The sequence below is a fragment of the Dasypus novemcinctus genome, chromosome 21 (assembly GCF_030445035.2).
Source record: "Dasypus novemcinctus isolate mDasNov1 chromosome 21, mDasNov1.1.hap2, whole genome shotgun sequence".
NCBI classification, from domain to species: Eukaryota; Metazoa; Chordata; class Mammalia; order Cingulata; family Dasypodidae; genus Dasypus; species Dasypus novemcinctus.
This window is the reverse complement of record NC_080693.1, coordinates 54,916,885-54,944,860: the sequence shown is the minus strand read 5'-3', so window position 1 is coordinate 54,944,860 and position 27,976 is coordinate 54,916,885. Positions and strand designations below refer to the sequence as shown.

General features: G+C 51.8%; 2 protein-coding genes across 5 annotated transcripts in view; one reads left to right on the top strand and one right to left on the bottom strand.

Annotated features, from left to right (window-relative positions):
• ACSF2 (acyl-CoA synthetase family member 2) overlaps window positions 1–22,697 on the top strand; it is a 54,541-nt gene extending 31,844 nt beyond the window's left edge. Inside the window, exons 2-16 of one of the 3 annotated variants that reach the window (XM_004446558.5) lie at window positions 9,511–9,706; window positions 10,056–10,184; window positions 10,377–10,430; window positions 10,916–11,034; window positions 11,142–11,307; window positions 11,789–11,884; window positions 12,036–12,193; window positions 12,468–12,559; window positions 12,794–12,870; window positions 18,918–19,025; window positions 20,231–20,382; window positions 21,117–21,258; window positions 21,356–21,466; window positions 21,659–21,727; window positions 21,960–22,697. In XM_004446558.5, coding sequence (XP_004446615.1) covers window positions 9,511–9,706; window positions 10,056–10,184; window positions 10,377–10,430; window positions 10,916–11,034; window positions 11,142–11,307; window positions 11,789–11,884; window positions 12,036–12,193; window positions 12,468–12,559; window positions 12,794–12,870; window positions 18,918–19,025; window positions 20,231–20,382; window positions 21,117–21,258; window positions 21,356–21,466; window positions 21,659–21,727; window positions 21,960–22,010 — 1,720 coding nt within the window. In that variant the 3' untranslated portion in view covers window positions 22,011–22,697. The remainder of the gene's footprint in view (window positions 1–9,510; window positions 9,707–10,055; window positions 10,185–10,376; window positions 10,431–10,915; window positions 11,035–11,141; window positions 11,308–11,788; window positions 11,885–12,035; window positions 12,194–12,467; window positions 12,560–12,793; window positions 12,871–18,917; window positions 19,026–20,230; window positions 20,383–21,116; window positions 21,259–21,355; window positions 21,467–21,658; window positions 21,728–21,959) is intronic. The other 2 variants (XM_058283997.2, XM_058283998.2) reach the window with 2 other exon arrangements.
• Window positions 1,981–16,974, bottom strand: CHAD (chondroadherin). Of its 2 annotated transcripts, none has more exons than XM_071210602.1 (4): window positions 16,135–16,974; window positions 14,256–14,419; window positions 13,839–13,984; window positions 1,981–2,080 (listed from the first exon to the last, which is right to left on the bottom strand). In XM_071210602.1, the coding sequence occupies exons 1-3, from the start codon at window positions 16,906–16,908 to the stop codon at window positions 13,843–13,845; spliced, it is 1,080 nt and encodes a 359-aa protein (XP_071066703.1). In that variant the 5' UTR covers window positions 16,909–16,974; the 3' UTR covers window positions 1,981–2,080; window positions 13,839–13,842. The 2 variants fall into 2 exon arrangements, with proteins under 2 accessions (XP_071066703.1, XP_004446614.1); XM_004446557.5 differs by lacking the exon at window positions 1,981–2,080 and adding an exon at window positions 13,504–13,609.
• Window positions 22,698–27,976: the final 5,279 nt, after the last annotated feature.

Sequence of the window (27,976 nt, the reverse complement as noted above, 5' to 3'; positions counted from 1 at the left end):
GTGCATATACATTTATGATTGTTATTTCTTCCTGATGAATTGCCCCTGTTATTTATATATAAAGAGTCCTTCAGTTTCGCTTTTAAAGTCTATTTCATCTGATATAAATATTGCTGCTCCAGCTTTTTGTGTGTGTGTGATTTGCAGTATCTTAAATATATCATACCATTGCCTTCTTGCCTCCATGGTTTCTGATGATAAATCATCACTTATTCTTATTGGGTATTCCTTATATATTATGCATAGCTTTTCTCTTGCTGCTCTCAGAGTTCTCTCTTTGTCTTTGGCATTTGACGTTCTGATTAGTATGTGTCTCAGAGTTGGTCTGTTTGGATTTACTCAGATGGGAGTACATTCATGTGCTTTTTGGTCATTTGTATATCATCTTTGGAGAAATGTCTATTCAAGTCTTTTGCCCATTTTTTATTTGAACTTTTATGCACATTATTTATAATTCATTCATTTAGTCATTCAGTTGAGCTCTCTTTATGTTTCAGCTACTCATGCACTGGGAAGAAGGCATGAACACAGTAGTTGAACGATACTGAAAAGTCAGGAAAATTCTTTTTACTTTTTATTTATTTCTCTCCTGTTCCTTCTCCCCGCCCCCCCCTCACCCCCCCCCCCCCCCCCCAGTTGTCTGCTTTCTGTGTCCATTCACTGTGTGTTCTTCTGTGACCGCTTCTATCCTTATCAGCAGATCCGGGAATCTGTGTTTTTTTTTTGTTGCATCACCTTGTTGTGTCACCTCTCCATGTGTGTGGCACCATTCCTGGGCAGGCTACACTTTCTTTCACGCTGGGCGGCTCTCCTTACGGGACACACTCCTTGCACGTGGGGCTCCCTATGCGGGGGACACCCCTGTGTGGCACAGCACTCCTTGCGCGCATCAGCGCTGGGCATGGCCAGCTCCACACGGGTCAAGGAGGCCCGGGGTTTGATCCCTGGACCTCCCATGAGGTAGACAGACGCCCTATCCGTTGGGCCAAGTCGCTTCTCAGGAAAATTCTTTTTAAAAATGACAACAAAAAGACACTCCATGCTTCCTGACTTTTAAAATTAAATCTAGCAAAAGATCTGGGATAGAATTCTCATGTATAACTCTCTCATGGTGCCTTTAGTGGAACTGTACTGGCTGATTTACTTAGCAGGGATTTCACCTGGCCTCTGAGGGTCTTTGGGTTTATAATACCCAATTGCCAGAGCTGAGGCCTCACTATTTACTTTAGTTCTTTGAGTTGGGAGAAACTGGTATTGAAGGCTCTCCTCCTCTAGCTCTTTAAGTTTCCCACTCCCACCCTTAAAAAACAAAAAAACAAAAATTCTTTTTTTCTAAAACCAAATCTCTTTGTCTTTTTCAGGTTGTAAAAGGGATCTGTGTTTAAGAAAAAAAGAAGTGACTGCTTTTTTGCTCAGGCATTTGGGTGTGTACAGTGGAGGAGGGAAAAAGAATTAGTTCTGTTTGCTCTTGGGCTTTTGAAATGATGGGTGGTTCTTGTTTATGGGGAATTATGTTGATATGAGTTTCTAGAACCTTTTAACTCTGGAAGAGCTGTCTGTCCTGTTTCTACCTCCACCCTGCCCTACCTCAGCTCCAGTTTCTTGGGACTGGATAGTATGAATTGTGGGGAAAATACACTGAGGTTAAACAGTTTCTGATGACTAGATAGGGGATTAATCCAGCCAGAAAGAACAAGAACTGCCCACACCCACTCCCTTCTCCACAGGTCCAGGGCTGGGTGTGCACAGGCAGAACTGTAATGCTGAGGCAGGTGCATTGGGCTCTCCACTTCTAACTCGGCTCTTTACCATCCAGACAGGTCCCTTGGCTTCTTTGTACTTCAACTTCACCTGTAGAATGAGAGTTCATAATGCCCATTTATATTCTTTTAGAATTAGGTTTATTTGCAATAAAGAAATAAAATGAACGGTGGCTTAAAGGAGATGTAAGTTTCTCTGTCTGGGAGATAGTCCATCTCTGGCTGGTACAGCACATCACCTGCCAAGGCTTCAGGGCTTCTTCTCTCTTGTTGCTCGTCGTGCCCAAGGTTGCCATCCTTTCCTGGCACAGGCAGCATTCCTTTCAGGGAGGAAGAAGAAAGAGAACATGCCCCTTCCCTTAAAGGATTCTTTTCAGGAATTGCACACGCCTCTCCTGAAATCCCACTGGCCAGAACTTCACCATATGGCCACCGGCTGCCAGGGAAGCTGGGAAGGGTAGTCTTGGTTCCCCATGGCCACTGTTGCACCACCCGTCAGAGCTGCTGTGAGGATAAAGGAGATAGCACACGTGACAGACTGGATTTTTCCCCCCAAATGAACCAGCCTATTAGTTTGCTACTGTCTATCTGAAAACCATGGTGAGTGAATGGAAAACCAAGTTCCAAATCAAATGTGGTTCTGGCTGTTGTGAGAATGGAAGGATGCCTATTATGAGGCAGAAGGCCTGGGGGACTTTCAGTGCTTTGAAACCAAAAAAGTGGCTGAGATTTGCACTCTACTACCTCCGAATGCAGATGTCTGGCCATGGGGAGTGGCCCGCTAGGCCTTCAAGGACAATGGTTATTCATGGAATGTGGAATGCGTAGAGTCAGGATTCAGTAATTGTAAGCAACAGAAACAACTCAAACTGGCTTAAATTTAGAGAGGAAATTATTGGCTTTTGAAAGTATAAAGTCCGGAGTAGATTGACTCAAGGTTCAGCCTGTCACTGCCTGTCTTTCTCTCCATATATCTTCTCTCCACTTTCCCCTGTATTGGCTTCTTTCTTAAGCAGGTTTTCTCCACATGTTTGCTCTGGCAAGTACCACTTCAGCACACCCCCCCCCGGCTGCCCCCCAAAAAGAGCATGCTTATTTCCCAGTGAGCAAAAATGTGCCTATGAGGTAGAAGTTAGGAATACACAACCTCTCTTTTTTTTTTAAAGATTTATTTTATTGTTTATACCCCTTTCTCCTATCCCCCTTCCCCCCTGTTGTTTGCACTCGCTATCTACTCCCTGTGCCTGCTTGTCTTCTCTTTAAGAGGCACTGGGAACCAAACCTGGGACCTCTCACGTGGGAGAGAGCACTCAATCGCTTGAGCCACCTCCACTCCCTGCTTTGTTGTGTCTCCAATTGTGTTTCCTCTTTGTGTCTCTTGTTGCACCATCTTGTTGTGTCAGCTTGCTGTGCCAGCCCATCACACCAGCTCACTGTCTTGCTCATCTTCTCTAGGAGGCGTGAGAACTGAACCCGGGACCTCCCATGTGGTAGACTGGAGCTCAGTTGCTTGAGCCACAGCTGCTTCCCTACACAGCCTCTCTTAAGGGGAGTCATGGTGGCCATCTGGAACAATCTCCACAGTTCTTTAGGTTTGTCAACCTATGAATGGTTCGGTGTGAGAGCTGGCAGAACCACAGAGTCTGACAATTCTTCACTTTCTGCCCCAGTAGCTTGGCTTAGGTCAGTGGATCACTACAACTCTTTGAGAAAACTTCCCCCAGGAAATTTTGATATATCTTCTTTCATTTGAGAATAATCACTGATCCTGTCCCTGTACTTTGTAGATGGGGAAGCTGAGGCCCAGAGAGGAGAAATCTGTTGTCTTAATTTGGATTCCCTCCTCCCCCAAGGACAAGGACTTGTATGCAAGTAATTTATTTGGAAGGTCATTCCAGGGAACGGGAAGAGGGAGACCCAGAGGAAGAGAAGGGAATTTGGGATGTGTCGCTGAAGTTGCTGCCGCAGGCAACAAGGGCTTTATTCCATTAGGACCTCCGAGAAGGTGCAGACAGAAGCCTCCCAGGCTCTGGAGTCCAACTCAGAATAGCCTTCCCATCGGCCCCTGTCTTCACAGACTCTCCCATGAGATGACAGGGTCTCCTTTCCCATTTACAGGGGACCCCCCTGCACTGCACACCTTGTTTTTCCCAGAAATTCTCCCCCACAAGGCATAAGCAGTCAGTGAACAGGAGCTATCCATGGTCCTTGCTTATCACAACAGCTGTGGATGGTTGGCCAAGTGGCCCACTCCTATTTAAACCTCAGGGGTCATGAGCAGCTTTGAGCCCTCCTCTCCAGAAACTGTCTGACCCACCCCATCCCCAGGAACCAGTGCTCATTTAACCTAGGAGTTGGTTGATACTTGGGGGATCCAAACTACAAAGCTGAGTTCCTAGCCTTAATCCAGAAGGTTCTTTTCCCCAAGTTGCCCTCCCTGTCCATACCCAGTGCCCTTGGTGCAGAAGCCCTGGAGAGGGAAACTGAGGTAAATCACACTGCTTTTTCAAGCAGAGCGGTGACCTAGGAGGAGTAGAAACAACCTGATCTCACCACTCTGCTGCCTCCTGATAAAAAAAACAAAAATGTCCCTGGACATTTGTCTAAACCTGTAGATCATGTCAATACAAAGAATGAACCTTAATGGAAACTATGGACTATTGTGAATAATAATAATAATGAGCATCAGTTCATTAATTGTAACAACTACAAGATGTTAATAATAGGGGAAACAGGGGTGGGGGTAGGGTGGGTGTGTACTATCTGCTTAATTATTTGGTAAAATCTAAAAATGCTAAAAATATAAAATAAACTCGGGACTGTGTATAGGTGACCGTTCCTGCTCCAGGGTCCATGGGCCATCATGGGGTGGTGTGGGCCCTGACATTGACCCTGACTCTCTTCAGATGTGCCTGGCAGTCCTCCGGCTGAGGGCCCGGGGGCCCATTGGGCTAAGAAGCACCCCTTGGTAGCCAGTCCCTGGCTGAAGGGGAGGGGGACTTAGAGGGACAAGCAGGACCTCCCTTCGGCAGGAGCGGGGTGGAAAGAGGACCTGCTTTCTGCTTGAGACCTTGACAGATCTCAGAAGAGGGTGGCCCGAGGGCCCCAGGAAGTGTGGGATCTGAGTGAAGTACGCAGGGCAGCAGGTGGAGCTGAAGGAGAGTATGAAATGGGAGGGGCTGCCTGTGGAGGGAGGGGCTGGAAGGCCCCGATAAGACTTTGTCTTGAGGAGAGCCTGGGGCCTGGGGGATGCCCCAACCTGCTGGCCAGACGGAAGTAAGTGCGTCTTTGCATGGCCGGGGCCAGGAGGAGGGAAGCCAGGCTCGTTCAGGAGTCTCAAGGTGTCAAGGTGGCAGTTGTGGAAGGGAGGATGTCGGAGAGAGGAAACCTGACGAGGTCCCGAGCACCCCTAGGAGAGAGCAGACACTGCCGGGTCTTACTCATCACTGCATCCGTAGCTCCTGGCTCAGGGCTGACACAGTAGGTGCTTACTAAATAAATGCAACTCCTGGCACAGGGCTGACACAGTAGGTGCTTACTAAATAAATGCAACTCCTGGCACAGGGCTGACACAGTAGGTGCTTACTAAATAAATGCAACTCCTGGCACAGGGCTGACACAGTAGGTGCTTACTAAATAAATGAGTGAAAGGCAGGTTGGGGATGCTTGGATTGCCAGTAGAGTGGTTGTCAAAGAGTGGTCCGTCCACATATCAACAGATGAATGGAAGAGCAAGATGTGGCCTATCCATATAATGGAATATAATTCAGCCACAGAAAGGAGTGGAGGTCTGATACGTGCTGCAACACTGATGAACTCTGAAACCATTTTGCTGAGTGAAATAAGCCAGACCCAAAGGGACAAATATTACGTATTTCCACTTATTGAAATATCTAGACTATGCAAATTCATAGAGACTGAAAGGAGATTCGTGGTTGGTTACCAGGAGTTGAGGGGGAAGGTGGAATGAGCAGTTATTGCTTAGTGGGTACATAGATTCTATTTGGGGTGATGAAAGAGTTTTGGTAATGGAAGGTGGTGATGGTAGCACAACATTTTGAATGTAATTAATGCCACTGACTTATACATTTATAAGTGGTTAAAATGGCAAATTTTATGATATATATAGATGATAAAAAATCCCCCCACCCCATCCCCCAGAAAGGTGTAGTCCACGAGCCACTCCTCCTCCCACTCCTACATCAGAATTACTTGGAGAGTCTTAAAAATGCCCTATACCGGGAAGCACACTTGGCCCAATGGATCGGGCATCCCCCTACCACATGGGAGGTCCACGGTTCAAACCCCGGGCCTCCTTGACCCGTGTGGAGCTGGCCCACGTGCAGTGCTGATGCGTGCAACGAGTGCCCTGCCATGCAGGGGTATCCCCCATGTAGGGGAGCCCCCCGCACAAGGAGTGTGCCCTGTAAGGAGAGCCACCCAGCGTGAAAGAAAGTGTAGCCTGCCCAAGAATGGCGCCGCACACACGGAGAGCTGACACAGCAAGATGATGCAACAAAAAGAAGCACAGATTCCCAGTACCGCTGATAAGGATAGAAGCGGTCACAGAAGAACACACAGTGAATGGACACAGAGAGCAGACAACTGGGGGGGAGGGGTGCATATACCTCGGTGCAGTCCTCAGAAGTTCCAAATTAGTAGACCTTGGAGGGGCCCAGGAATGTGCATTCTCTTTAATCTCCTGCGATGGTTCTGATATAGCTCTCCATGGACTACAAGCCTGGAGGGGAGTGACACTGGCGGAGGAAGCTTTGTCTATGCCCCTGCAGGGTAGGGGAGGGCCGTTGAGGGGCTCAGTCTGTGGTCATGGATCCTGTCTCAACAGCTCTCCATCCTCCCTCTTCGGTTCATAAATACTGTGTGCTCACTCGGCCTGTGGCTGGGGAAAGCACCTAATCCCAGACCCTGGAGTTTCTGGGCCTAACTCACTCTGCAGGGACAGGATGAGGCCTGGCCCTTCTTGGCCTTGTGTTACCTGGGTTGAGTAGGTTGCTGCAGGGTCAGCATCTACACTGGACCCTGTGACCTCAGGTGGGTGTACCTCCCAGTCATCCCTCTCACCCACATCCTTCAGTGGTTGTCTCTCCTCTTGGGAGAAAGGCCTGCCTGGCCTGGCTCCCACTCACCTCTCCCAGCATTCCCCCTTGCTCTGTACTCCAGTGACACAGCCACTTTTTTTTTTTCTCCCCACCTTCTCATTGTTTGCACTTGCCGTGTCTTTTCATCTTTCTTGTTCTTCTAGGAGGCACTGGGAGCCAAACCCAGGACCTCTGATGTGGGAGGAAGGCACCCAATTGCTTGAGCCACCTCCGTTCCCTGTTTTTGTTGTGTCTCATTATGTTTTTCCTCCCTGTTTCTCTTGTTGTGTCATCTTGTTGTGTCAGGTTGCCATGCCTGCCTGTCATGCCAGCTTGCTGTCTTCTTTAGGAGGCACTGGGAATCGAACCAGGGACCTCCCATGTGGTACGCGGGAGCCACATCTTCTTCCCCACACTACCACTTTTAATTCTTCAAACACTGTGTACCTTCCAGCCACGGGGCCTTTGCACAAGCTTTCCTTTGCTGGACATGCTCTCCTCCCCATGCTTTGCTAGTTAATACTTCTCTTCCTCAGCAGCTCTCAGCTCAGACAACATTCCTCAATGAAGTGTTCCTTGAAACCCCCAGGTGATCCCAGTTTCCTTCTTACAGGTGCTTGTAGGACCTGATCCCTCTCTTTGAAAAAGGCTTGTCTCAGGTTCTGAATATTCATTCATCATGACCAAGGCTGACGCAGCCTCCCTCTTTCCCATCAGACTCTGCTCTGCAAGGACAGGGACAGTATTTGGTCTTGTTGCTCTGTTAGCACAGGGCCTGGAGCATGCTGGGTTTTCCCTCCATATTTGTTGTAGGAGTAAACACTGGTTAATTATTCTGTAGGGCTGGGAAACGGACTTGGCCCACTGATTAGGGCGTCCGTCTACCACATGGGAGGTCCACGGTTCAAACCCCGGGCCTCCTTGACCCGTGTGGAGCTGGCCCATGCGCAGTGCTGATGCGCGCAAGGAGTGCCGTGCCACGCAGGGTGTCCCCCGCGTAGGGGAGCCCCACGCACAAGGAGTGCGCCCGTGAGGAGAGCCGCCCAGCGCAAAAGAAAATGCAGCCTGCCCAGGAATGGCGCCACACACATGGAGAGCTGACACAACAAGATGACACAACAAAAAGAAACACAGATTCCCGTGCCGCTGACGACAACAGAAGCCGACAAAGAAACAAGACGCAGCAAATAGACACAGAGAACAGACAACCGGGGATTAAATAAATAAATAAATCTTTAAAAAAAAGAAAAGATTATTCTGTAGGGCTGAAGAGGCTCGAGTTTGGGTGGCTCCAGAGCCCGGGTCTAAGAGAGGTCACTCTAACCCAGCTTGGATGGGACAGCCAGTGGGTAGAGAGTGAGATCCTGACCCTCTGCCTGAGACGATGGGAGGGGGGCATTTGAGGGCAGGGTTCACCCTGCAGGCCGCCTCTCGGCTCTATCTGCCGCATTGACCAGGCTCTCTCCACCCACAAGGAGCTGATAGGTCTAATTCCCTCCAGGAGAGTGAGCTCCTTAAGGGAAGGGCTGTGCCTTATTCTTTCTCCAGTCCTAGCACAGGGCCTGGCATGTTTGGGTGCACAGTGAGTGGGTGTCGAGTGGATGAATGCTCAGTAAATGCACAGACGGAGGGTAAAATGCCCATCTCTGCAGCACTTCATTGTTTCCAAAGCGCCTTAGCAGGCCTGTTCTCATTTGGACCTCATGTTAACCTATCAAATAGGCAAAACGAGTCTATTCATCCCCATTATGCAGAAGAATCAACAAAGACTCTGGATAATTTTCCCAGTGTCCTGCAGTTAATAAGTGGTGGGTAGAGCAGGCTCCTGAGCAAGGAGTTCCAGCGGCAAGAGAAAGCCCTGGCCCAGCCGAGGACCCAAGCCGGCTCCTGGGCAGGCTGCTTCCTCCCCTCCATGCCACCCCCAGCCCAGCCCTCTCGGACTCTGGCTGCCCCTTGCTTGGCTGACATCTGCCTCATCCTCTCTGCCCAGGCTGGCAGCTTTGGCCCAGCCTCTTACTAGAGACGGAACGTCCCCACTTTGCGGCCTCAGGTGTGAGTGGGAGCTCCTAGCCTGGGGGCCCTTTGGAGCCCAGAGGGTGTCCTCACCTGCAGGTGCCCAGCTTCTAGGTGGCGCTCGGCCCCTGGTGGGCCTGCGGGTGACAGGAGCCTCTCTTACAAGGGCTTCTGTTTTGCCTCCTGAATCTCTGATTCAGCCTTTGAGCTTCAGGCCCAGAGGAGAGAGACGGGCCCACCAAGGAGCCAGGAACCTTGAGCTCCAGCTCTGGGTCCAAGCACGAGTTGGCTGGCTCCTCAGGACGGGCCCCAGTGGCCTTCCCCAGGAGGCAGAGAATGGGGGTGCGGGTGCATCACACTTTGTAGGATCCTGCCTGGTGGATATGGGGGTCTTGCCTGGAGTACGTCGGCCTCCCAGGAGGGAGAGGGAAGGCCCTTTGCCCCCAGCTTGGGGCAAACCCCTTCCTGCTGCCTTGGGATTAAGCTTAGATAGGGAAAAGGGGAACCCCATCAGGGGTTCTCAAGAAGATCTGAACCAGACCCAATTGTCCCCAACCCATTGTAAGCCCAGCTGGACAGGCCCTTGGTGCCAGAGGCCCAGCCTGGTGCAGTCAAGTCCACATCCCCTTTCCCCACAGTTCTGGAGATGTGGACCGCATGGCCCCCCTGCCCCTCGGAGGCTTCAGCTATGTCCAGGGCCACACCAGCCAGCATCTCATCAGCAAGACCGTGGGGCAGTGCCTGGAAGCCACAGCACAGAGGGTCCCAGACCAGGAGGCCTTGATCGTCCTCCAGGAAAACATCAGGCTGACCTTTGCACAGCTTAAGGAGGAGGTGGGTCCTGACCTGGAAACCTCCAAGTGGGCTGATGCTAGCCCCTGAGATGCCCTGCCTGAGCAGAGCCAGGAAGGTGAGGGCGAGGGAGGGTCCTTGGCTTGGGACGGCTCACTGGGGCTGCCTGACAACCCTGGCGTATGGTAGAAGGGGACAGAGCTGAGGCAGAGGGGGCCCTGAAGTTCCCGGGGTCATTGTTAATTATGCATATTCCCAGGCTCCACTCCAGACCCACTGAGGCCTGGGAATCTGCACACTGAGCTTGGGAACCCCTGGGCTGAGGGTGGGGGTCATAGGCCCTTGCCTGCTTGTCCCCATCTCACCCCTTTTGCCCATCTGTTTACACCAGGTGGACAAAGCTGCTTCTGGGCTCCTGAGCATCGGCCTCTGCAAGGGCGACCGGCTGGGCATGTGGGGACCCAACTCGTATGCATGGGTGCTCATGCAACTGGCCACCGCCCAGGCAGGCATCATTCTGGTGAGGAGGGGCTGGCCTGGCACAAACTGGGATGGGTATGTTCCTGGATGGTTTCTCTTGGAGCCCACTGCGGAGGCCCCAAGTGCACAGGGTGCTAACTACACACTGATTCTCTGCCTCCTGTGGCTGGCGGGGCCGTGGGAGGGACAGGATCTGCCCGAGATGGTGACACGCCCTTGCTGTCTCCACCAGGTGTCGGTGAACCCAGCCTATCAGGCTATGGAACTCGAGTTTGTCCTCAAGAAGGTCAGACCCCTTCCTGGGGGAGGGTCAAGGGGGGCAGTCAAGGGGTGAGGGGGGGCACGCACAGGTGGGTGGCACTCACAGTCTGCCCTTCTTCTGGCTGTGTGCGGGAGGGGGGAGGCTTCCATTCCATGGCTGGTCAGACCTGAGGCTGCGGTGTGTGTCGGTATATGTGTGTGTGTTGGTGTGTGTCCTGGTGTACGTATCTCAGGGCATGGTGTGTGTGTCTTGGGAGTGACATATGTGTGTGAATGTGTCTTGGAGTGTGGTGCATGTGTGTGAGTTGGGGGTGTGTTTGTGTGGCTCCCAGGGCACACTGCGTGTGTGTCTCAGCATGTGGCGTGTGTGTCAGGGCGGTCGTGTGCGTGGTGTGCATTCTGCGTGGGTGCTGAGTGTTGGGGGCATGGTGTGCATGTGTGTCTCAGGGTGTGGTGCATGTGCATGAGAGAGCCTTCCTGCTAATGGTGGGGGCGTCTCTCCTCCCACAGGTGGGCTGCAAGGCCCTCGTCTTCCCCAGGCAATTCAAGACCCAGCAGTACTACAACATCCTGAAGCAAGTCTGCCCAGAGCTGGAGAAGGCCCAGCCCGGGGCCTTGCAGAGTCAGAGGTGCGAGTGTTCTGGCAGCCGCCCTGACTCCCTCACCCCCTCCCCTGCCCCAGGGCTGGACCTGGTGTCTCCCTCAGCCCTGACCTCTCCCTCCTGGCCGCCCCCAGGCTCCCTGATCTGACCACCATCATCTCGGTGGATGCCCCGCTGCCCGGGACCCTTCTCCTGGAGGAGGTGGTGGCGGCCGGCGGCACTGAGCAGCATCTGGCCCGGCTCCAGCACGCCCAGCAGTTCCTGTCCTGCCATGACCCCATCAACATCCAGTTCACCTCGGTAGGCTGCTGGCACACTAGCCTCTGGCCCTGTGACCCTTCCTGGCAGTGGGGAGGCAGCAGAGGAGGGCAGGAGTGCAGACACACTCCCGGGGCTGCCCCGAAGTCAAGGCTTTGGTGCCCGGTCCTAGCTCTCCTCTCTTCCCCAGAAGGCAGCACGTCACCCTCTCCTGGCCCTCTTGTTCCCAGGGCAGGGACAGATTCACTGAGCCACCTCAGGTCAAAGCTGATAGAACCTGCCCCCTCATTTAGCAGTGGGGGAAACTGAGGCTCAGAGAAGGAATGTGCCCATGCAATTAATGGCCCAAGACCTGATCTAACACAAACCCAGCACCGTTCAGGCATCTGGTGGCTCTTGTGTGAATCCACACAAACAGTGGATCTGGGGCAGCGATCCCAGCCCAGTGCACTTTCATGCAGTGACCCAGGGTGGGGAGGAGACGGGGAGAAGGGGGCATGCCTACAGCCTGCTTTCTTGTCAGGGGACCACAGGCAGGCCCAAGGGGGCCACACTGTCCCACTACAACATCGTCAACAACTCCAGAATGATAGGGGAGCGCCTGAGAATGCACCAGAAGGTGAGGGGCTGTGTGGCCCGGGGTGGGGCTTCCTGACACCCCCAAGAGAAGCGGCGGCGGGGAGGGAGAGGGGACTTGCTGGGCTCCCCTGCCACTGGCTTCTGGGGCTGCTGGCTCCATGACAAACCCAGCCTCGTGCCACCATCTCCAGAAGCCAGAGGAGCTGCGGTTGGTCCTGCCCTGCCCCCTGTACCACTGCCTGGGTTCCGTGGGCGGCACGATGGTGTGCATGGTGCATGGTGCCACCCTCATCCTGTCCTCTCCGATCTTCGATGGCAAGAAGGCCCTGGAGGCCATCAGCAAAGAGAGGTGGGCATTGGTGGACAGGCTGACTCAGACTGGTGAGAACCCCTGCCCCTGGGGCCTGCCCCTTTCAAAGCTCCCTCCTTCCTCCAACCAGGAGATGCAGGGAAGTGGGGTGGGGGTCCCAGGAGAGGACCAGGTCTTGCCTCTGAAGAGCTTCTCCTGCCTGGATCTGCAACTTTGGCCTTGGCCCTTGCTGCAGGTTCGGGGTGGGGTGGGACAGGAGAGGGAGTTCCTTTCCACTTCCAAGCCTAACTTTGAGATCCTTCCCCTTGTACAGAGGCACCTTCCTCTATGGCACCCCCACAATGTTCGTGGACGTCCTGAACCAGCCAGATTTCTCCAGCTACGACATCTCATCCCTGAATGGAGGTGGGGTGGGGCCCAAGGCGTGGGGAGGGAGCTGCTTGGGACTTGCCCCCCCAGGGCTGGCCTGGGTGAGCCAGATCTGCTCCAGTCTTTTTTTAGGGGATATGAAGGTCACTTTAGAAATGTGGGTGGGAGGGAGGCAACTCCCCATTGCCCCCGGGTGGCCAGGCCCAGGCCAGTTGCCAGGTATAGGAATGGGGGAGAGGGGGAGCGGTGCCAGCCCTCTGTCCGATTCAGGTGTCATCGCTGGGTCCTCTACGCCCCCAGAGCTGATCCGAGCCCTCATCAACAAGCTGAACATGAAGGAGCTGGTGGTGAGTGGCGGCGGGGGCCAGGGTGGCAGGCTGGGCCAGGCCAGGATGACAGGAGTAGGGACGAACGAGCACAAGCCCTGGGCCCTGCCGTGGCGCCTCGGCCAGCCCTCACTGCAGGGAGCAGGTGTGGGCGAATGCAGGCTGACCTCAGCAGCAGCCCCCGGGGCATGGACGTAAGTGACAGGGGAGGGAATATTATACATCCGTATATTTATATTTATAGAAATCTGGGGAAAGATTGCAGCCTGGGAGGATATGTGGCACAGCACAGGCATCCGGCTAGAGCGTCCTGGCGGGCAGGGGCTGGCGGAGTTGGGAAACAGGCTTAAGACCCTTTCTGGAAGGAAGGGGGGATGGCGAGAATCTGAGGTTTGTTTCCAAATGGTGGGAAGAGGGGAGCAGAGGTAAGGACAGTTCGGAGGGGTGGCCGTCCTTGAGGGCAGCTCCTTCTGGATCTGGGGAACCCGGGGGTCTCAGCAACATCTCTTCCAAGAGAGTCATGGTAGTGGGCCAGGAATAACGGTCACAGAGGGGCTCCGTGTCCCCTCCTGGACAGCGTTAGGGGAGCTGGGTTTGTACTGGGGTGTCTGAGGCCTCCCTGCCAGGACGAGTCTAGGTGTGGGCAGCTCTGTGCATCAGCAGAGGCTGTGAGGAGAAGTTTGGGGGGGCCGGGGGGGAAGGTCAGTAGTCTCTCCAGCAGAAGGCAGAGGCCAGTCACCAGGACTGGCTGGGTCAGGACCTGCGGGGAGGAAAGCATCGCTGGTCAGGACTCCAGCAGCGGGCGCGGGAGCCGCACCGTGGTTGGAGAGAATGGTGGGAGTCCTGGGCTGGATGGCTTTCTCCCTTAGGCGGTGTCCCAGCCTCCCCGACTCCCTGCAAATGGAGAGGAGGGAGTATCCTAGGACAGCCTCCTTACTTGCTGGCACCTTCCGAGAGGGGAGTGGGGCAACTGCCCGCCCGGGCCTCACCTGTTCAGTGGCGGCTGGCTTTCTTGGACCTCTTGGTGGGGAACTTGCAGCCGCGGAAGGCAGCCGTGTCACGGATGTGCTGGCCCCTGAACTTGGCAGGTGAGGCGCAGGTGGCATCTGGGCGGGAGGCCTTGGCTTCCAGCCACCTGGAGAAACAGAGAGTTGCTGGGGTTGGGAAAGAGAAGGCGGAATGCTGGGAGAGGGGACAGTGAGCCATGGGGCCAGGCTGACTTGGCTCCAGGATAGTCTAGGGCTGTCATCCTCATTTTACCTTTGGGGAAACTGAGGCTCCCAGAGTCCCACACCTCTTAGGTAGCCAACCTAGGACATATGCCCAGGGGTCCTAGGACAAGGCCAGTGTGTCCCCATTCCATCACATGCGGGTGGGTTCTGGGAGGGGGTGAGGACTGTTCTCACCGCCGAAGACCCTGGAGTTGGCAGGAACACTTCCAGGGGTTGTTGGTGAGAGTGAGGGTCTCCAGGCCATCGAAGGGGAAGTTGGAGGGCAGCTGGCTCAGGCGGTTGTTCTCCAGATGGATGTGTTTCAATGTGGTCACACCCAGGAAGGCGCCGTCCGACAACTGGGAAGTGGGGTGGGCATGAGTGAGCACCCAGCCCCGGCCCCCAGCCTCTCCGTCCCATCTTCCCCTGGGTATACATGTTGGCACTGTGAGGTGTTCCACTGTTTTCCAAGCAGTGTGACCAAGTTGTCTGAGTCAGATGACCTAGTCTATACAAGCACCCTTTGAGATAAGTGATGCTATTTCCAATGTGCAGAGGGGAAAACGGAGGCTCTCAGAAGCTAAGAAGTTAAGTCCCTTGCCCAGGGTCACACCAGCAAGTAAACAGTAGCTGCAGGACCCCACCCAGCTCCTCTTCCCTTGGCACTACACACCCTGCACAAACACGGCCTGGGGAGGCGGCCAGAGTTTGGCCCCAGTGGCCCAAGCTGGCACACGGTGAAACCGGTCAGTGTTTGGTGGGGTGGGCAGTGGGCCCAGGCTTCCCACAGCCCCAGGGTGCTGGGACTTGCCCCAAATTCTATCCTCACAGCTCCCTCACTGCCTGCCAGACACTATTTGTGGAGCCTCCTTGGTGGAGACTTTGGCTCGGTTGGGTGGCTCCAGAGGAAATGTTCTATTGGTGCCCACATCTTGGCCCAGGCGCCATGGTTCCTGCCTGGCCTTCCCTGACACCCGCCTCTCCTGCCCACTAAAAGGCCATTCTGGCTCTGGTGGGACACGGGGGCCCCTGACTTCAGCTGGAGGGGGGGTGGGTAGGCTGAAGGTCAGGTTACAGCAGGCTCCATCTATCCACACAGATTGGCTTCTGCCCTCGTCTCCATGCCTATGGCCCAGGGGGTTGGGGTGTGAAGTTCCCTGGTAAACAGACTGCCTTGGTCACTGTCCTCTTCACCTTCCCTGGCTCCCACCCAAACCTCCAGGCTAAAGCCTCTGGTACTGGGACAGTTTTCCAGTCCTAAGCTGGACATCACTGGGGAGGAAGGACTGGGGATGCAGCCAGGAGGTGGGCAAAGGGGGAAAGTGAGGCACAGCCAGTTTTCCCTGGGGAGACATGTGAGCTTTGTGCCAAGGGTTGTCCAGGGTGCTCAGCTCTTGCCTTGCCCCCTTGTGGAACCCACGGGCACTGTATCTGCAGCTTGGGGTAGCCCTTGGTCCCCTTGCCCAGCCTTCCTTAACTCAGTTTAAATGAACCTGAGCAATGAAGGGCAGATTCACCAGGGCCTCTGGGTGGGGTGGAGAAGCATCTTTCTCAGGTATTTGCTCTGCTCTCACTCCCCCAGTCCCACCCCCTCCCCACCTTAGCACACATGCCCAGCCCCCACCAGGAACAGGGTCTCTTTGTGGGCCTGATTCACCCAGCTCCTCTGGAAAGCTCCTCAATAAACAAACCTCCCTTTATGGGGTGGTAGGTTTACTGGAGACAGGAAAAAAAAAAACAACAGGGGAGGGGCAGAAGGCCCAGTAGGAAAAGGTGGCTGCTGCCCACAGTGGTGGGTGTGGGGGCACTGTTCGTGGGGCCAGGGCAGCCCCTCGCTCCTTTTATAAGCGTGACTCCTGAAGGGCAGTGGCCAGAGGCAGCTGGGCAGGTATGGGTACGGGAGTGTGACAAGGTGAGGGGCAGAGGTGGCAGAGCCTGTCACCCAGGCCTCTCGCCTTTGAGGTAACCAGAGGGCAGAGGAGAGGGGATGCCCAGCTGTGGCTTTGGCTCCCTGGGCTGGGCCTCCGAGGAGGGAAGAAGGGGCCAGAGCAGAGCTCTGCAACCAGGTGCTCACCTTCTCCAGGTTGGTGTTGTCCAGCCAGAGGGTGTCCAGGTACCTGCCAAAGGACTGGAAGGCACCGTCCGGAATGGCCTTCAGAGGGTTGTGGGATAGCTTGAGCTCCTCCACCACCCGCAGCTTGCTCAGAGCAGCTGTGGGGTAGCTGGACAGCTGATTCCTGTCCAGGTGGAACTTGGCGAGGTTCTCGACGTCATCCAGGGCACCGGGCTGCAGGGAAGTGAGCGCGTTTTCCGACAGGTAGAGCCAGCGCAGGTCCTTGGCTCCCTGGAAGGCCCCGGCGCGCAGCTCGCGGATCTTGTTGTTATTGAGCTGTAGGATAAAGAGGTTGACCAACGGAGAGAGCAGGCCCCGGGGCAGCTCGGTCACCTTGTTGTGGTCCAGGTAGAGGTAGGTGAGCTCGGTCAGATCGTCGAAGGCGCCGGCGTGCAGCACGCGGATGTCATTGTGGGACAGGTACAGGTAGATGAGCTGCTTGAGGCCCCGGAAGGCGCCGGCCGCCACCTCGCGGATCTGGCAGTGCTGCAGGTGCAGCGACACGAGGTTCGGCATGGCGCGAAAAGAGTTGGCAGCCAGCACCGGGAAGTTGTTGCGCTGTAGGTTGAGCAGCTTGGTCTTCTCCGACACCTTGGGGATCTTCTGCAATCCCACCTTGTCACAGATGACGTGCTGCAGGTCGCCGTGGCAGTGGCAGTTCTGGGGGCAGGCGGCCAGCGACGGCAGGAGGCCAGCCAGGAGGCCGAGGCTGAGCAAGAGCACCGGGCGGGCCATGGCGGGGACGCCTGGGCTGGGGCCGGGGCAGCGGCGGCGCGGCGCGGGCAGCGGCTCGCTCTCGGCCCTCTGGTCTCCTGCCCTACTTATACAGCGGCCCTGACCGCAGCCGGCAGATGGAGCCAGCTCCTACGTGGAGCGTCGAGGCCACCGGGCTTAACCCCCTCGCGCCCGGACATGCGCCCGCGCCCTGGTCGGGGACCCTGTCCCCAGCTGGAGACCGTGTGCAGCTAGGACCATGGCCCCAGAACCTCGACCCCCGAACCCCCTGCTCTCAGATCCTGCTTCTCTCCCTACATCCTTTCCCCATGTTTTTTGGGGGGGCTGGGGAGAGGTGTGGGTAGATATGGGTGTGTCTTAGAGGCCAGAGTTTACACGGGTGGGAGGCGTTCCCTGAACTTATTTGTTTGCGCTGCTCAAGTTTGAGTCTCCATGCCACCGCCTCCCTCCCCCCAACCCATACACACTGGGCCCGGTGCCCTGGGCCCGGTGCCCTGGCCATAAGGAGGGAGGAAGCGCGCCTGGACGGCCGGGCGGACGCGAGTCTCGCCGCGGTCAGCCGGCGGGCAGCGCTTTAATGGGGCTTTGTATGGCGCCGGCCGAGCGTGAGAGCCCCTCCCCTCCCTGTCCTGACTGCCAGACTAACCCAGTGGGAAGCAGGGAGGGCTGGGGGCGCGGTTAAGGGGAGAGTCACACCTGGAGACCACACCCGGAGACCGCAGGCACCCAGTCCCCACAGCTGAACAAGCACCATTGCCCCCCCCCATCATAATCTCCTTAAAATATCCTGAACCCTTCATCCCACCCCAGTGGTCAGAGCCCCTTGAAGGGTCTCTGAGGGTGGTGGCTGAGTGGTGCCAAGATGTACTGGGTGGAGGCCCCAGGACTGTGGGATGGGTGAGAGGGGCTGTTCCTGGCCACAGGAGACCAGCACTGGATGGCTCAGGCCGACAGATCCTAGGTTCAGGGGACAGCCCCATCCCAGCTGGCCAGTCCTCTGGGTGCCCACTTGCCAGTTACAGTGTCTGATGCCAGTGGGAAGAGGAAGGTGGCACAGCTGGGTCCAGGGTGAGCTCCAGGCTACTTGACAGAGGGAGTGCCCTGGGCAGGGGGAGGGTAAGCACTAAGACTACGAGGTCTCCCAGGCCCCAGCTATGTGCCAAATGACACAGGGGAAGCTGGGGGAATGGGTGACAACAGACAAAGAGTCTGGTCTTTGCAGATGGGCAGGGAGAGGAGGAGGAGAGTAGAGGGTGGCTAGCCCCTTGCCCCTCACCCAATACCCACGTGTGGGGCCTTGTCTCCAGGGCAGGCCTCTCTCACAGGCTCTTTTTACCCCTTGCCTGGGCGGGGGGCAGGACATACTTGGCCCAGAATGTTCCCTGGTGGTGTTTGGGCTCCTCCAAGGCTGGCTTTTGGTTTTTCTGTTGCTCAGGATGTTCCAACCACTAGAAGGGTGGGGGTGGGGGAGCTACCGGCTTTTTAAATCCCTGCTTTGGCTGCATTTTTATTTTGACGGAAAGAAATTCACAGGAAACCCTTCAGAGCTCTGGAGAGGGTCTCCACCCCAAGGCCAGGCACTTGTCCCGGGTTTTGGGTGGTGGTGGCGCGTCTGCGCTGCTCCCAGCTTGGCCAGGCGGGCTGGCTTTCTCGTCAGGTTTTTGGGACCTTGGGCTTGGAAGGGAGGGGCAGGGGATGTTGTGGCCTGAAATCAGGAAGGGGAGGGGGAGAGAAGTCTGAGGCCTAGGGATGTCTGCTCCAGGGAAACAAGGAGGCTGGGAGAGCCCAGGCGGGAGAGAACGGCTTCTTGCTCTCAGTGTCATTTCGGATCTGGGGCCCCTGCAGGCGTCTGGCCTGTTCAGTGCCCCAGCCTTTGCCTCCTGACCCCTCACCTCTGCCTCTCCTCTCTGCTCCCACCACCCCGCTGCCCTCCGCCTTCCCCTTTGACGAGTTCTCTCCCGTTTTCCCTCAGGGTAGCTCACTGCTTCCCGGTTTTCTGTACCCTCCAGGTTGCTTATGGAACCACTGAGAACAGTCCTGTGACCTTCATGAACTTCCCTGACGACACTGTGGGGCAGAAGGCAGAAGGTGTGGGCAGAGTCATGCCTCACACCGAGGTGAGCCGCAGCCCGAGGGCAGCCCTTCCCGCCTCCCGCCGCCGCCTCCCTCCACAGCTGTGGCTTTCAGTCAGAATCTCTGGGCGCACAGAGGCGGTGGCGGGCCAGGCCCCAGCAGCAGGATCTCTCTTCCCTGGGCCTCGCCTGGATTTTCTCTGTGGGCTGAGGCCTGAGAGGGGAAGGGCTGGAGCAGCAGCCCTGAGCAACCGCCAGCTGAACTGCTCCTCAGCCTCCCTTCCTGTCTGGGGTGTGTTTTTGCCAAGCTCCACTGTCTGTTTGGGGCAGCCAGGGCAGCCTCACCCGGGAGCAAGAGCACTGAGATTTTTCCTACACAGCTCTTTCTCCACCACAGATCCTGCCTCTCACTTCAGCAATGTTCCTTTTTTCTACTCGGCATAAACACCTTCCCAAGCAGCCTGTCCCTCTGGGGGTCCCTGGCATCTGAAAGGCCAACCCAGAGCAATCTTCAAGTTCACAGTCGTGACTCCATCCTGCTTCCAAAGCAGGTGCTTGATTCCGTCCCTGCTTCCTGGCTCCTTTGGGGTCACAGCCAGTGTGCCCAGGCAGCCACTTCCCCTGGAGCAAACTCCTCTCCTGCAACTCTCTCCTGCCGGCCCTCCTTTGAGGAGTGGGCAGTGACGTTAAGCCCCCTCCCCTCTGTCCACCAGCTTCACGGCCACACTCATTGGGATGCCCATCTGTAAGGAAGACAGGGCAGGCGTAATTAATTCTCCCCATTTCACAGTTGCAGACCCTGAGGCATGCGGATGCTAAGCCATCCTTGGCTTGCTGGCTGTGTTCCCGTCTCTCCTGGGTGTTCAGAGTCTGCTTCTCTGCTGTCTTTCCTGTTCACCGGGCACTGCCACACCACCCTCTTTGGCTTCCTAATGTGTTGCTTCTTAGGAAGTCAGGGGAGACCCCTCTTCTGTGCAGTTTTTAATTCTTCAGCTGGCCTGGCCCTCCACAGGCCTCCTTCTCTGCCCGCTCCATTCCTGGGTAGTGGTTGGCCTGGGCCTCCACTCTTCCTTGATGCCCAGCTCAGCTCTCTGACTGGTGGCCTTTGTCTCCCTTCCCTGGATTGGGATGAGCAGAGCCAGAGGTCCCCGTTGTTAGAGGGGGAGGAAGGCAAAGCTTCTGCCTCCTCGAGGGTCCCCACCCCAGAGCGCAGGGGTGGGAGGCCCCAGCCTGAAGCTGCCCTGTTGCAGGCCCAGATCGTGAACACGGAGACAGGGACAATGGTGGAGCTGAACACCCCCGGGGAGCTGCTGATCCGGGGGTACTGCGTCATGCTGGGCTACTGGGGTGAGCCCCAGAAGACTGAGGAAGCAGTCGGGCAGGACAAGTGGTATCGGACAGGGTGAGAGGATGGGGCAGGGGAGAGGGGGTGCTGCTGAGGGGAGGCTGGGGGCCCCAAGACTGAGCTGCGAGCATTAAACTAGGACAGCGAGGGCATGTGGTCAAGATGACCCCACTACTTCTTGGAGACTTAATTTCTAAAATGCGTAAAATGGGGATAACTGTACTTCTTGCATAGGGTTTTGGAGGATCAAACATAAAACAACTGAAAGTGCTTAGAACAGTGACCAGAGCACCTGAGTCAAGATTTAATCACTCAGTTGTTAGTTCAACTAATGCTTGTTATGGACCTACCAGCGCCATTCTAGATAGGGAGCAAGAGGGAAGGACCCTGCTCGTACCTCCCACATGTCTGGTGCAGGGAGACAGATAACATACAGGGCGATTTCAGACTTAATGAAAATAAAATAGGGTCACAGGAGAGAAAGTGGCTAAGATGGGGAGGGGGTTTTCCTTAGGTTGGATGATCAGAGAAGGCCTCTTTAAGGTAGAAACATTTGAGACATAAATGATAAAAACAGACATGAAAAGTATATAGAGAAAATTTTATAGGTATTAGTTTATCTGTCTGCCTCCTCCCCTCAACTGTAAGTTCCAGGAATATGTCTTGTTCATGCTCTATCCCCCAGAGCCTAGAGCAGCGGAAGACACATAATAGGTGCTCGATAAATGTTTGGTAGGTGAGTGAGCCAGCCAAGGCAGAGGAGGGAGGCCATTTCTGGGCTTTCCCTGCAGAGACATCGCCACGATGGATGAGCAGGGCTTCTGCAAGATCGTGGGCCGCTCCAAGGATATGATCATCCGGGGCGGTGAGAACATCTACCCCGCGGAGCTCGAGGACTTCTTTCACATGCACCCGCAGGTGCAGGAAGTGCAGGTGGGGGGCCCTGCCAGGGTGAGCCAGGTGAGACCGCAGGAGCTGGAGAGGGGGAATGGTGATGGTGATATCTGGTATTGGTCTCTGATCTTGGAAGGTGGTGGGAGTGAAGGATGACCGAATGGGGGAGGAAATCTGTGCCTGCATCCGGCTCAAAAAAGGGGAGAAGACCACAGCGGAAGAGATCAAGGCTTTCTGCAACGGGAAGGTGGGAACCTCAACCCACCCCATACTGACTCTGCTGGATTCTTTACCCACTTCTCCCAGCCTCCTGGCCAGGGGTGGGGGTGGCTCTGACCCTTTGGTGCACCTGACTTTCTGGCCCAGCCCAGCCCTCTGCCCCATCCTCCCAACCCTCTGATGCACCCAGCCTCATGCTTCACCTCCTTCTGCTCTGCAGATCTCCCACTTCAAGATTCCCCGATACATCGTGTTTGTCACAAGCTACCCCCTCACCACCTCAGGAAAGGTGTGTAAGGCAGAGGAGGCTGAAGAGGGGCAGGGCAGCCTGGGGCCAAGTGGCATGGGGCAAGGGTCTGTTGAGAGGCTAGCAGTAGGGTGTTGGGTGACCGACTCATCCCAGTTTGTCAGGACCTTCCTGGTTTTAGCACTTAAAGCCTGAGAAACCTCTGGGTCCCAGGTTGGTCGCCATAGCTGGCAGAGTTCCCAGCCTCGCTCTAATGCCTCTCTCTTTCCTCTAGGTCCAGAAATTCAAACTTCGAGAGCAGATGGAACAGCATTTGAACCTGTGAACAAGAAGGGGTAAAAGATGCCCAAGCCCTCCTCCTCACACTCCCCTTGTCTTGGTGATTTAGCGTAAAGAGCTCTTTTCTTTGACCATCTCTGGCTGGTGTACTCTCACAGCAGCTACTGTGGGATGGAGATGGGAAAAGACCAAAGGGAAGACTAGTATTTTCAGATCTCCTATTCCTTGTCAATGATGGTGCTATGTACTTTGAGATGCATTATCTACTTAATTTAATCCTCATCTCATCCCTTTGAGATAGCAATCCAATTTTTAAAAACAATTTGTATTGTGATAACATATACAACATAAACATTTTACTTTCTAGTATACGCTCAAGTGGCATTAATGACATTCATAATGTTGTGCTACCATCACCACCAACCATTGCCAACATTTTTACACTGCCCCAAATAGAAATTCTGTACCCATGAAGCATTAACTCCGCACTTCCCACCCCTAACCCTACCCACGCCCCTGGTACCCTGTAATCTGTCTTCTGCCTCTATGAATTTGCATATTCTAGTTACTTTATGTGAAATCATACAATATTTGTCCTTTTGTATCTGGCTTATTTCATTCTCAAGGGTCATCTATATATATATTTTTTTGTTAAGTACAAAAAATCCAGTTTATTTTTTTAAACAAATCAATTTTATTGGTACGTATTAATAAAGCAAATAATTCATCCAAAGTGTACAATCAATGGTATTTGGTATAATCACATAGTTGTGCATTCATCAACTTATTTATTTATAAGATTTATTTTTTTATTATCTCCCCGTCCCCACCCTCCTGTTGTCTGCTCTCTGTGTCTATTTGCTGTGTGTTCTGTGACCGCTTCTATCCTTATCAGCGGCACTGGAAATCTGTGTTTCTTTTTGTTGTGTCATCTTGTTGTGTCAGCTCTCCATGTGTGTGGCACCATTCTTGGGCAGGCTGCATTTTCTTTCATGCTGGGCGGCTCTCCTCACAGGACGCACTCCTTGCACGTGGGGCTCCCCTACACGGGGGACACCCTTGCATGGCAGGACACTCCTTGCACGCATCAGCACTGCTCGTGGGCCAGCTCCACATGGGTCAAGGAGGCCCAGGGTTTGAACCTTGGACCTCCCATGTGGTAGGCGGACGCCCTATCCATTGGGCCAAGTCCGTTTCCCTTGCATTCATCAATTTAATCATTATTAGAGCATTTTCATTATTTTTATGATAATAATAAAAAACAAATAAACAAGAAAATTCGTTACCTCTCAATCTATGTTTCCCCTGCTAAACATAACTGCTCTTTCTGGCTATTCTTGCACAGTTATTAATTTATTTATTCAACAGTTTTATTGAGATATATTCACATACCATATGATCTATTCAAAGTGAATAATCAATGGCTTTTAGTATCCACAATGTTTTGTATTCATCACCACAAAAAATTTTAGAACCATTATTACCCCAAAATGAAAAACTACATTCCTTAGCATGCTTTCCCCAGCCCTATATAACCACTAATCTAATTTCATCTTTATAAATTGATATATATTTAAATTTTACATAAATGAAATCATACAATATGTTACACAATGTATTTAGTTCATAGTGGCACAATCATGCATTATTTTTCTTTTGTGTCTGGCTTGCTTCACTCAACATAATGTTCTCCAGGTTCATCCATGTTGTTATATGCTTTACGACTTCATTTCTTCTTACAGCTGTAAAACATTCCATCATGAGAAAACACCAAAGTTTGTTTATCCATTCATCAATTGATAGACACTGGGTTGTTTCCAACTTTTGGCAATATGAATATTGCTGATATGAACATCAGTGTGCAGATGTCTGTGTCACTGCTCTCAGTTCTTCTGGGTATACCCAGTAGTGGTATTGCAGGGTCACATGGCAAATCTATATTTATCTGTTTTAGGAACTGCCAAACAGTCTCCCATACATAGAGGCTGTACCATTCTACATTCCCTCCAACAGTGAATAAGTGTTCCCATCTCTCCATATCCTCTACAACACTTGTAGTTCTCTATTTATTAGTGGCTATTCTGATAGGCGTGAAATGATATCTCATTGTAGTTTTGATTTGCATTTCCCTAATCATTAGTGATATTGAACATTTTTTCATGTATTTTTTTTTTTTTTGCCATTTGAATTCCTTCTTTGGTCAAATATCTATTCAAGTCTTTTGCCCATTTTTTCAATTAGGTCATTTGTCTTTTTATTGTTCAATTGTAACATCACTTTATGAATCATGGATATTAAACCCTTATCAGACATGTGATTTCCAAATATTTTCTCCCATTGAATCAGCTGCCCTTTTACCCTTTTGACAAAATCCTGTGAGGTGCAAAAATGTTTGATTTTGAGGATATACCATTTATCTATTTTTTCTTTTGTTACATGTGCTTTAGGTTTAGGTGTAAGACCTAAGAAGCCACCACCTACCACAAGGTCTTTAAGATGTTTCCCTACATTTCCTTCTAGTAGTTTAATGGTCCCAGCTTTTGTATTTAGGTCTTTGATCCATTTTGAGTTGATTCTTATATAGGGAGTGAGATAGGGGTCCCCTTTCATTCTTTTGGTTATGGATATCCAGTTCTCCTAGCATCATTTGTTGAAGAGACTGTTCTGTCCTGTTAACATGGTCTTGGTAGGTTTTTCAAAAAACATTTGGCAGTAGAGGTGAGCATTTATTTTTGGACTCTCAGTTCTATTCCACCGATTGATGTGTCTATCTTTATGCCAGTACTATGCTGTTTAGACCACTGTAGCTTTGCAATATGTTTCAAGGTCAGACAGTGAAAGTCCTCCCATGTTGCTCTTCTTTTTAAGAATGCTTTTGGCCATTTGGGTACACTTTCCCTTCCAAATGAATTTGGTAATTGCCTTTTCTATTTCTGTAAAGTAGGCGGTTGAAATTTTGATTTGTATTGCACTGAATCTCCAAATCAGTTTAGGTAGCATTGACATCTTCATGGTATTTAGTCTTCCACTCCATGAACGCAGAATGCCTTTCCACTTGTTTAAGTCTTCATTGATTTCTTTTAGCATCATTTTGTAGTTTCCTGCATATGGGTCCCATAATTCTTTGGCTAAATTGATTCCTAGGTATTTGAGTCTTTTTGTTGCTATGGTAAATGGAATTTTTCCCGATTTTCTCCTCAGATTGTTCAATAGCAGTGTACAAAAACATTACTGATTTTTGTGTATTGATCTTATATCCTGCCACTTTGCCGAACTCATTTATTAGCTCAAGTAGCTTTGCTGTAGACATTTCAGAATTGTGTAAATATAGGATCATGTCATCTGCAAATAGTGAGAGTTTTACTTCCTCTTTTCCTATTTAGATGCCTTTAGTTTAGTTTATTTTTTTTGTCTTATCTAAGTTCTCTAGCTAGAACTTCTATTTTTTTTAACTTAATATTATTATTATTATTTTTAAAGATATATTTATTTCTCTCCCCTCCCCCCCGCCCTGGTTGTCTGTTCTTTGTGTCTATTTGCTGCATGTTTTTCTTTGTCTGCTTTGTCAGTGGCACGGGAATCTGTGTTTCTTTTTGCTGCGTCATCTTGTTGTGTCAGCTCTCCGTGTGTGCGGCACCATTCCTGGGCAGGCTGCACTTTTGCACTGGGCAGCTCTCCTTACGGGGCACACTCCTTGACTTGGGGCTCCCCTACGCGGGATCACCCCTGCATGGCAGGGCACTCCTTGCGCACATCAGCACTGCGCGTGGGCCAGCTGCACATGGGTCAAGGAGGCCCAGGGTTTGAACCGCGGACCTCCCATGTGGTAGACAGATGCCCTAACCCCTGCGCCAAGTCTGCTTCCCTAGAACTTCTAGTACAGTGTTGAATAGCAATGATGACAATGAGCATCTCTGTCTTGTGTCCGACCTTAGAGGGAAAGCTTTCAACCTTTCCCCATTTAGTACAATGTTGGCTCTGGGTTTTCCATATATACCTTTTATCATATTGAGGCTTTTTCCTTCTATTCCTATCTTTCAAAGTGTTCTTATCAAGAAAGGATGCTGGATTTTGTCATATGGTTCTTTCCCTTCAATTTGTTAATGTGTTGTATTACGTTGATTTTTTTATGTTGAACCAACCTTGCATACCAGGAATAAATTCTACTTGGTGATGATGTATAAGTCTTTTGATATGCGGTTTGATTCAATTTGCAATTACCTTGTTGAGAATTTTTGCATCTATGTTCATTAGAGAGATTGGTCCATAATTTTCTCTTCTTGTAGTTCTTTTAAAAATTTTTTTAAATTTATATATAACTGTGTGCCATTCGATCTTTTTTTAATCCTCCCCTTCCCCAGATGGCTCCCTCATCTGTCTGCTCATTGTTTACTCATCCTCTCCAGGAGGCACCAGGAACTGAACTTGGGACCTCCCATACAAGAGTTGGGTGCCCAACAGCCTGAGCCACATCCACTCCCCAAGGGCTGTGGCGTCTGCTGGCTTGTGGCATCTGCTCACCTAGGCATCTGCTCACTGAGGTGGGTGCGGCATCTAGCTCACTGCAGTGAGTGCACTGCTTGTCTTCTTTAGGAGTCACCAGAACCCGAACCTAGGACATCCCGTGTGGTACGTGGGCGTCCATCTGGTTGATCCACATCCGCTTCCCTCTTGAGATATCTTTATTTGGCTTTGGTATTAGAGTGATGTTGGCTTCAATTTTTTGGAAGCATTTAAACAGGATTGGTGTTAATATTTTTCGAAATCCTTGGTAGAATTCACCTATGAAAGTCCTGGACTTTTCTTTATTGGAAGATTTTTAATGATGGATTCAATCTCTTTAAATGTGATTGTTTGGTTAAGTTCTTGTAGCATCAGTGTAGGTTGTGCATTTCTAGGAATTTGTCCATTTCATCTAGGTTGTCTAGTTTGTTGGCATACAGTTTTTCATAATATCCTGTTATGATCATTTTTATTTCTGTGGGGGTCAGTTGTAACTTCACCCCTTTCATTTCTGATTTTATTTATTTGCATCTTCTTTTTTCTTTTTTAGTTTAGCTAGGTGTTTATCAATTTTATTGACCATCTCAAAGAACTGGTTTTTGGTTTTGTTGATTTTCTCTTTTTTGCGTGTGTGTGTGTTGTTCTCAATTTCATTTATTTCTGCTCTATTTTTTTTTTCCTTCTGTTTGCATTGGGATTGGTGTGCTGTTCTTTTTCTAATGTCTCCACTTGTTTGGTTAGATCTTTGATTTTAGCTCTTCTTTTTTAATATAGGCATTTAGGGCTATAAATTTCCCTCTCAGGACTGCCTTTGGTATATCCCATAAGTTTTGATAAGTTGTGTTCTCATTTTTATTTGTCTAAATATATTTACTGATTTCACTTGCAATTTCTTCTTTGACCCACTGATTATTTAAGAATATGTTGTTTAGCCTCCACACATTTGCAAATTTATCTCTTCTATTATGATCTATTTCATTTCATCATGATTATTTGTATAATTTTCAATCTTTTTATATTTATTGAGAGCTGTGTTGTGACATAACATGTGGTCTCTCTTGGAGAAAGATCCATGAGCACTTGAGAAGAATGTATAACACACTGAGTTTGGATGCAGTGTTTTGTAAAGTCTGTTAGGTCTAACTTGGTTATCATATTGTTCAAGTTCTTTGCTTCCTTGTTGATTTTTTGTCTAGTTATTCTATCTAATGGTGTGAGTGGTGTGTTGAAGCCTTAACGAGAGATATCTATTTTTCCCTTTAGTTTCGCCAGAGTTTGTCTCATGTATTTTGGGGCACCCTGGTTAGGTGCGTAGATGTTTGTCTTCCTGATGGATTGTCCCGTTTATTACTATATAATGGCCTTTTGTATCTCTTATAACTTATTTGCATTTAAAGTCTGTTTTGTCTAATATTAGTATAGCTGCCCGTGCTTTTTTTTTTGGCAGCCCTCTCACTTCAATGCCTGGTAGGAATGTGTTTGTCCAACATGGATCAATGTTTTATAGGT

What these genes read in the sequence shown, in the direction of transcription:
- CHAD (XM_071210602.1), bottom strand. Translation starts at nt 16,908, where the DNA reads ATGGCCCGCCCGGTGCTCTTGCTCAGCCTCGGCCTCCTGGCTGGCCTC. An exon ending in ACAACACCAACCTGGAGAAG is followed by an intron (nt 14,420 to 16,134) that starts GTGAGCACCTGG and finishes CCCACTTCCCAG; the next exon opens with TTGTCGGACGGCGCCTTCCT. An exon ending in CAACTCCAGGGTCTTCGGCG is followed by an intron (nt 13,985 to 14,255) that starts GTGAGAACAGTC and finishes CTGTTTCTCCAG; the next exon opens with GTGGCTGGAAGCCAAGGCCT.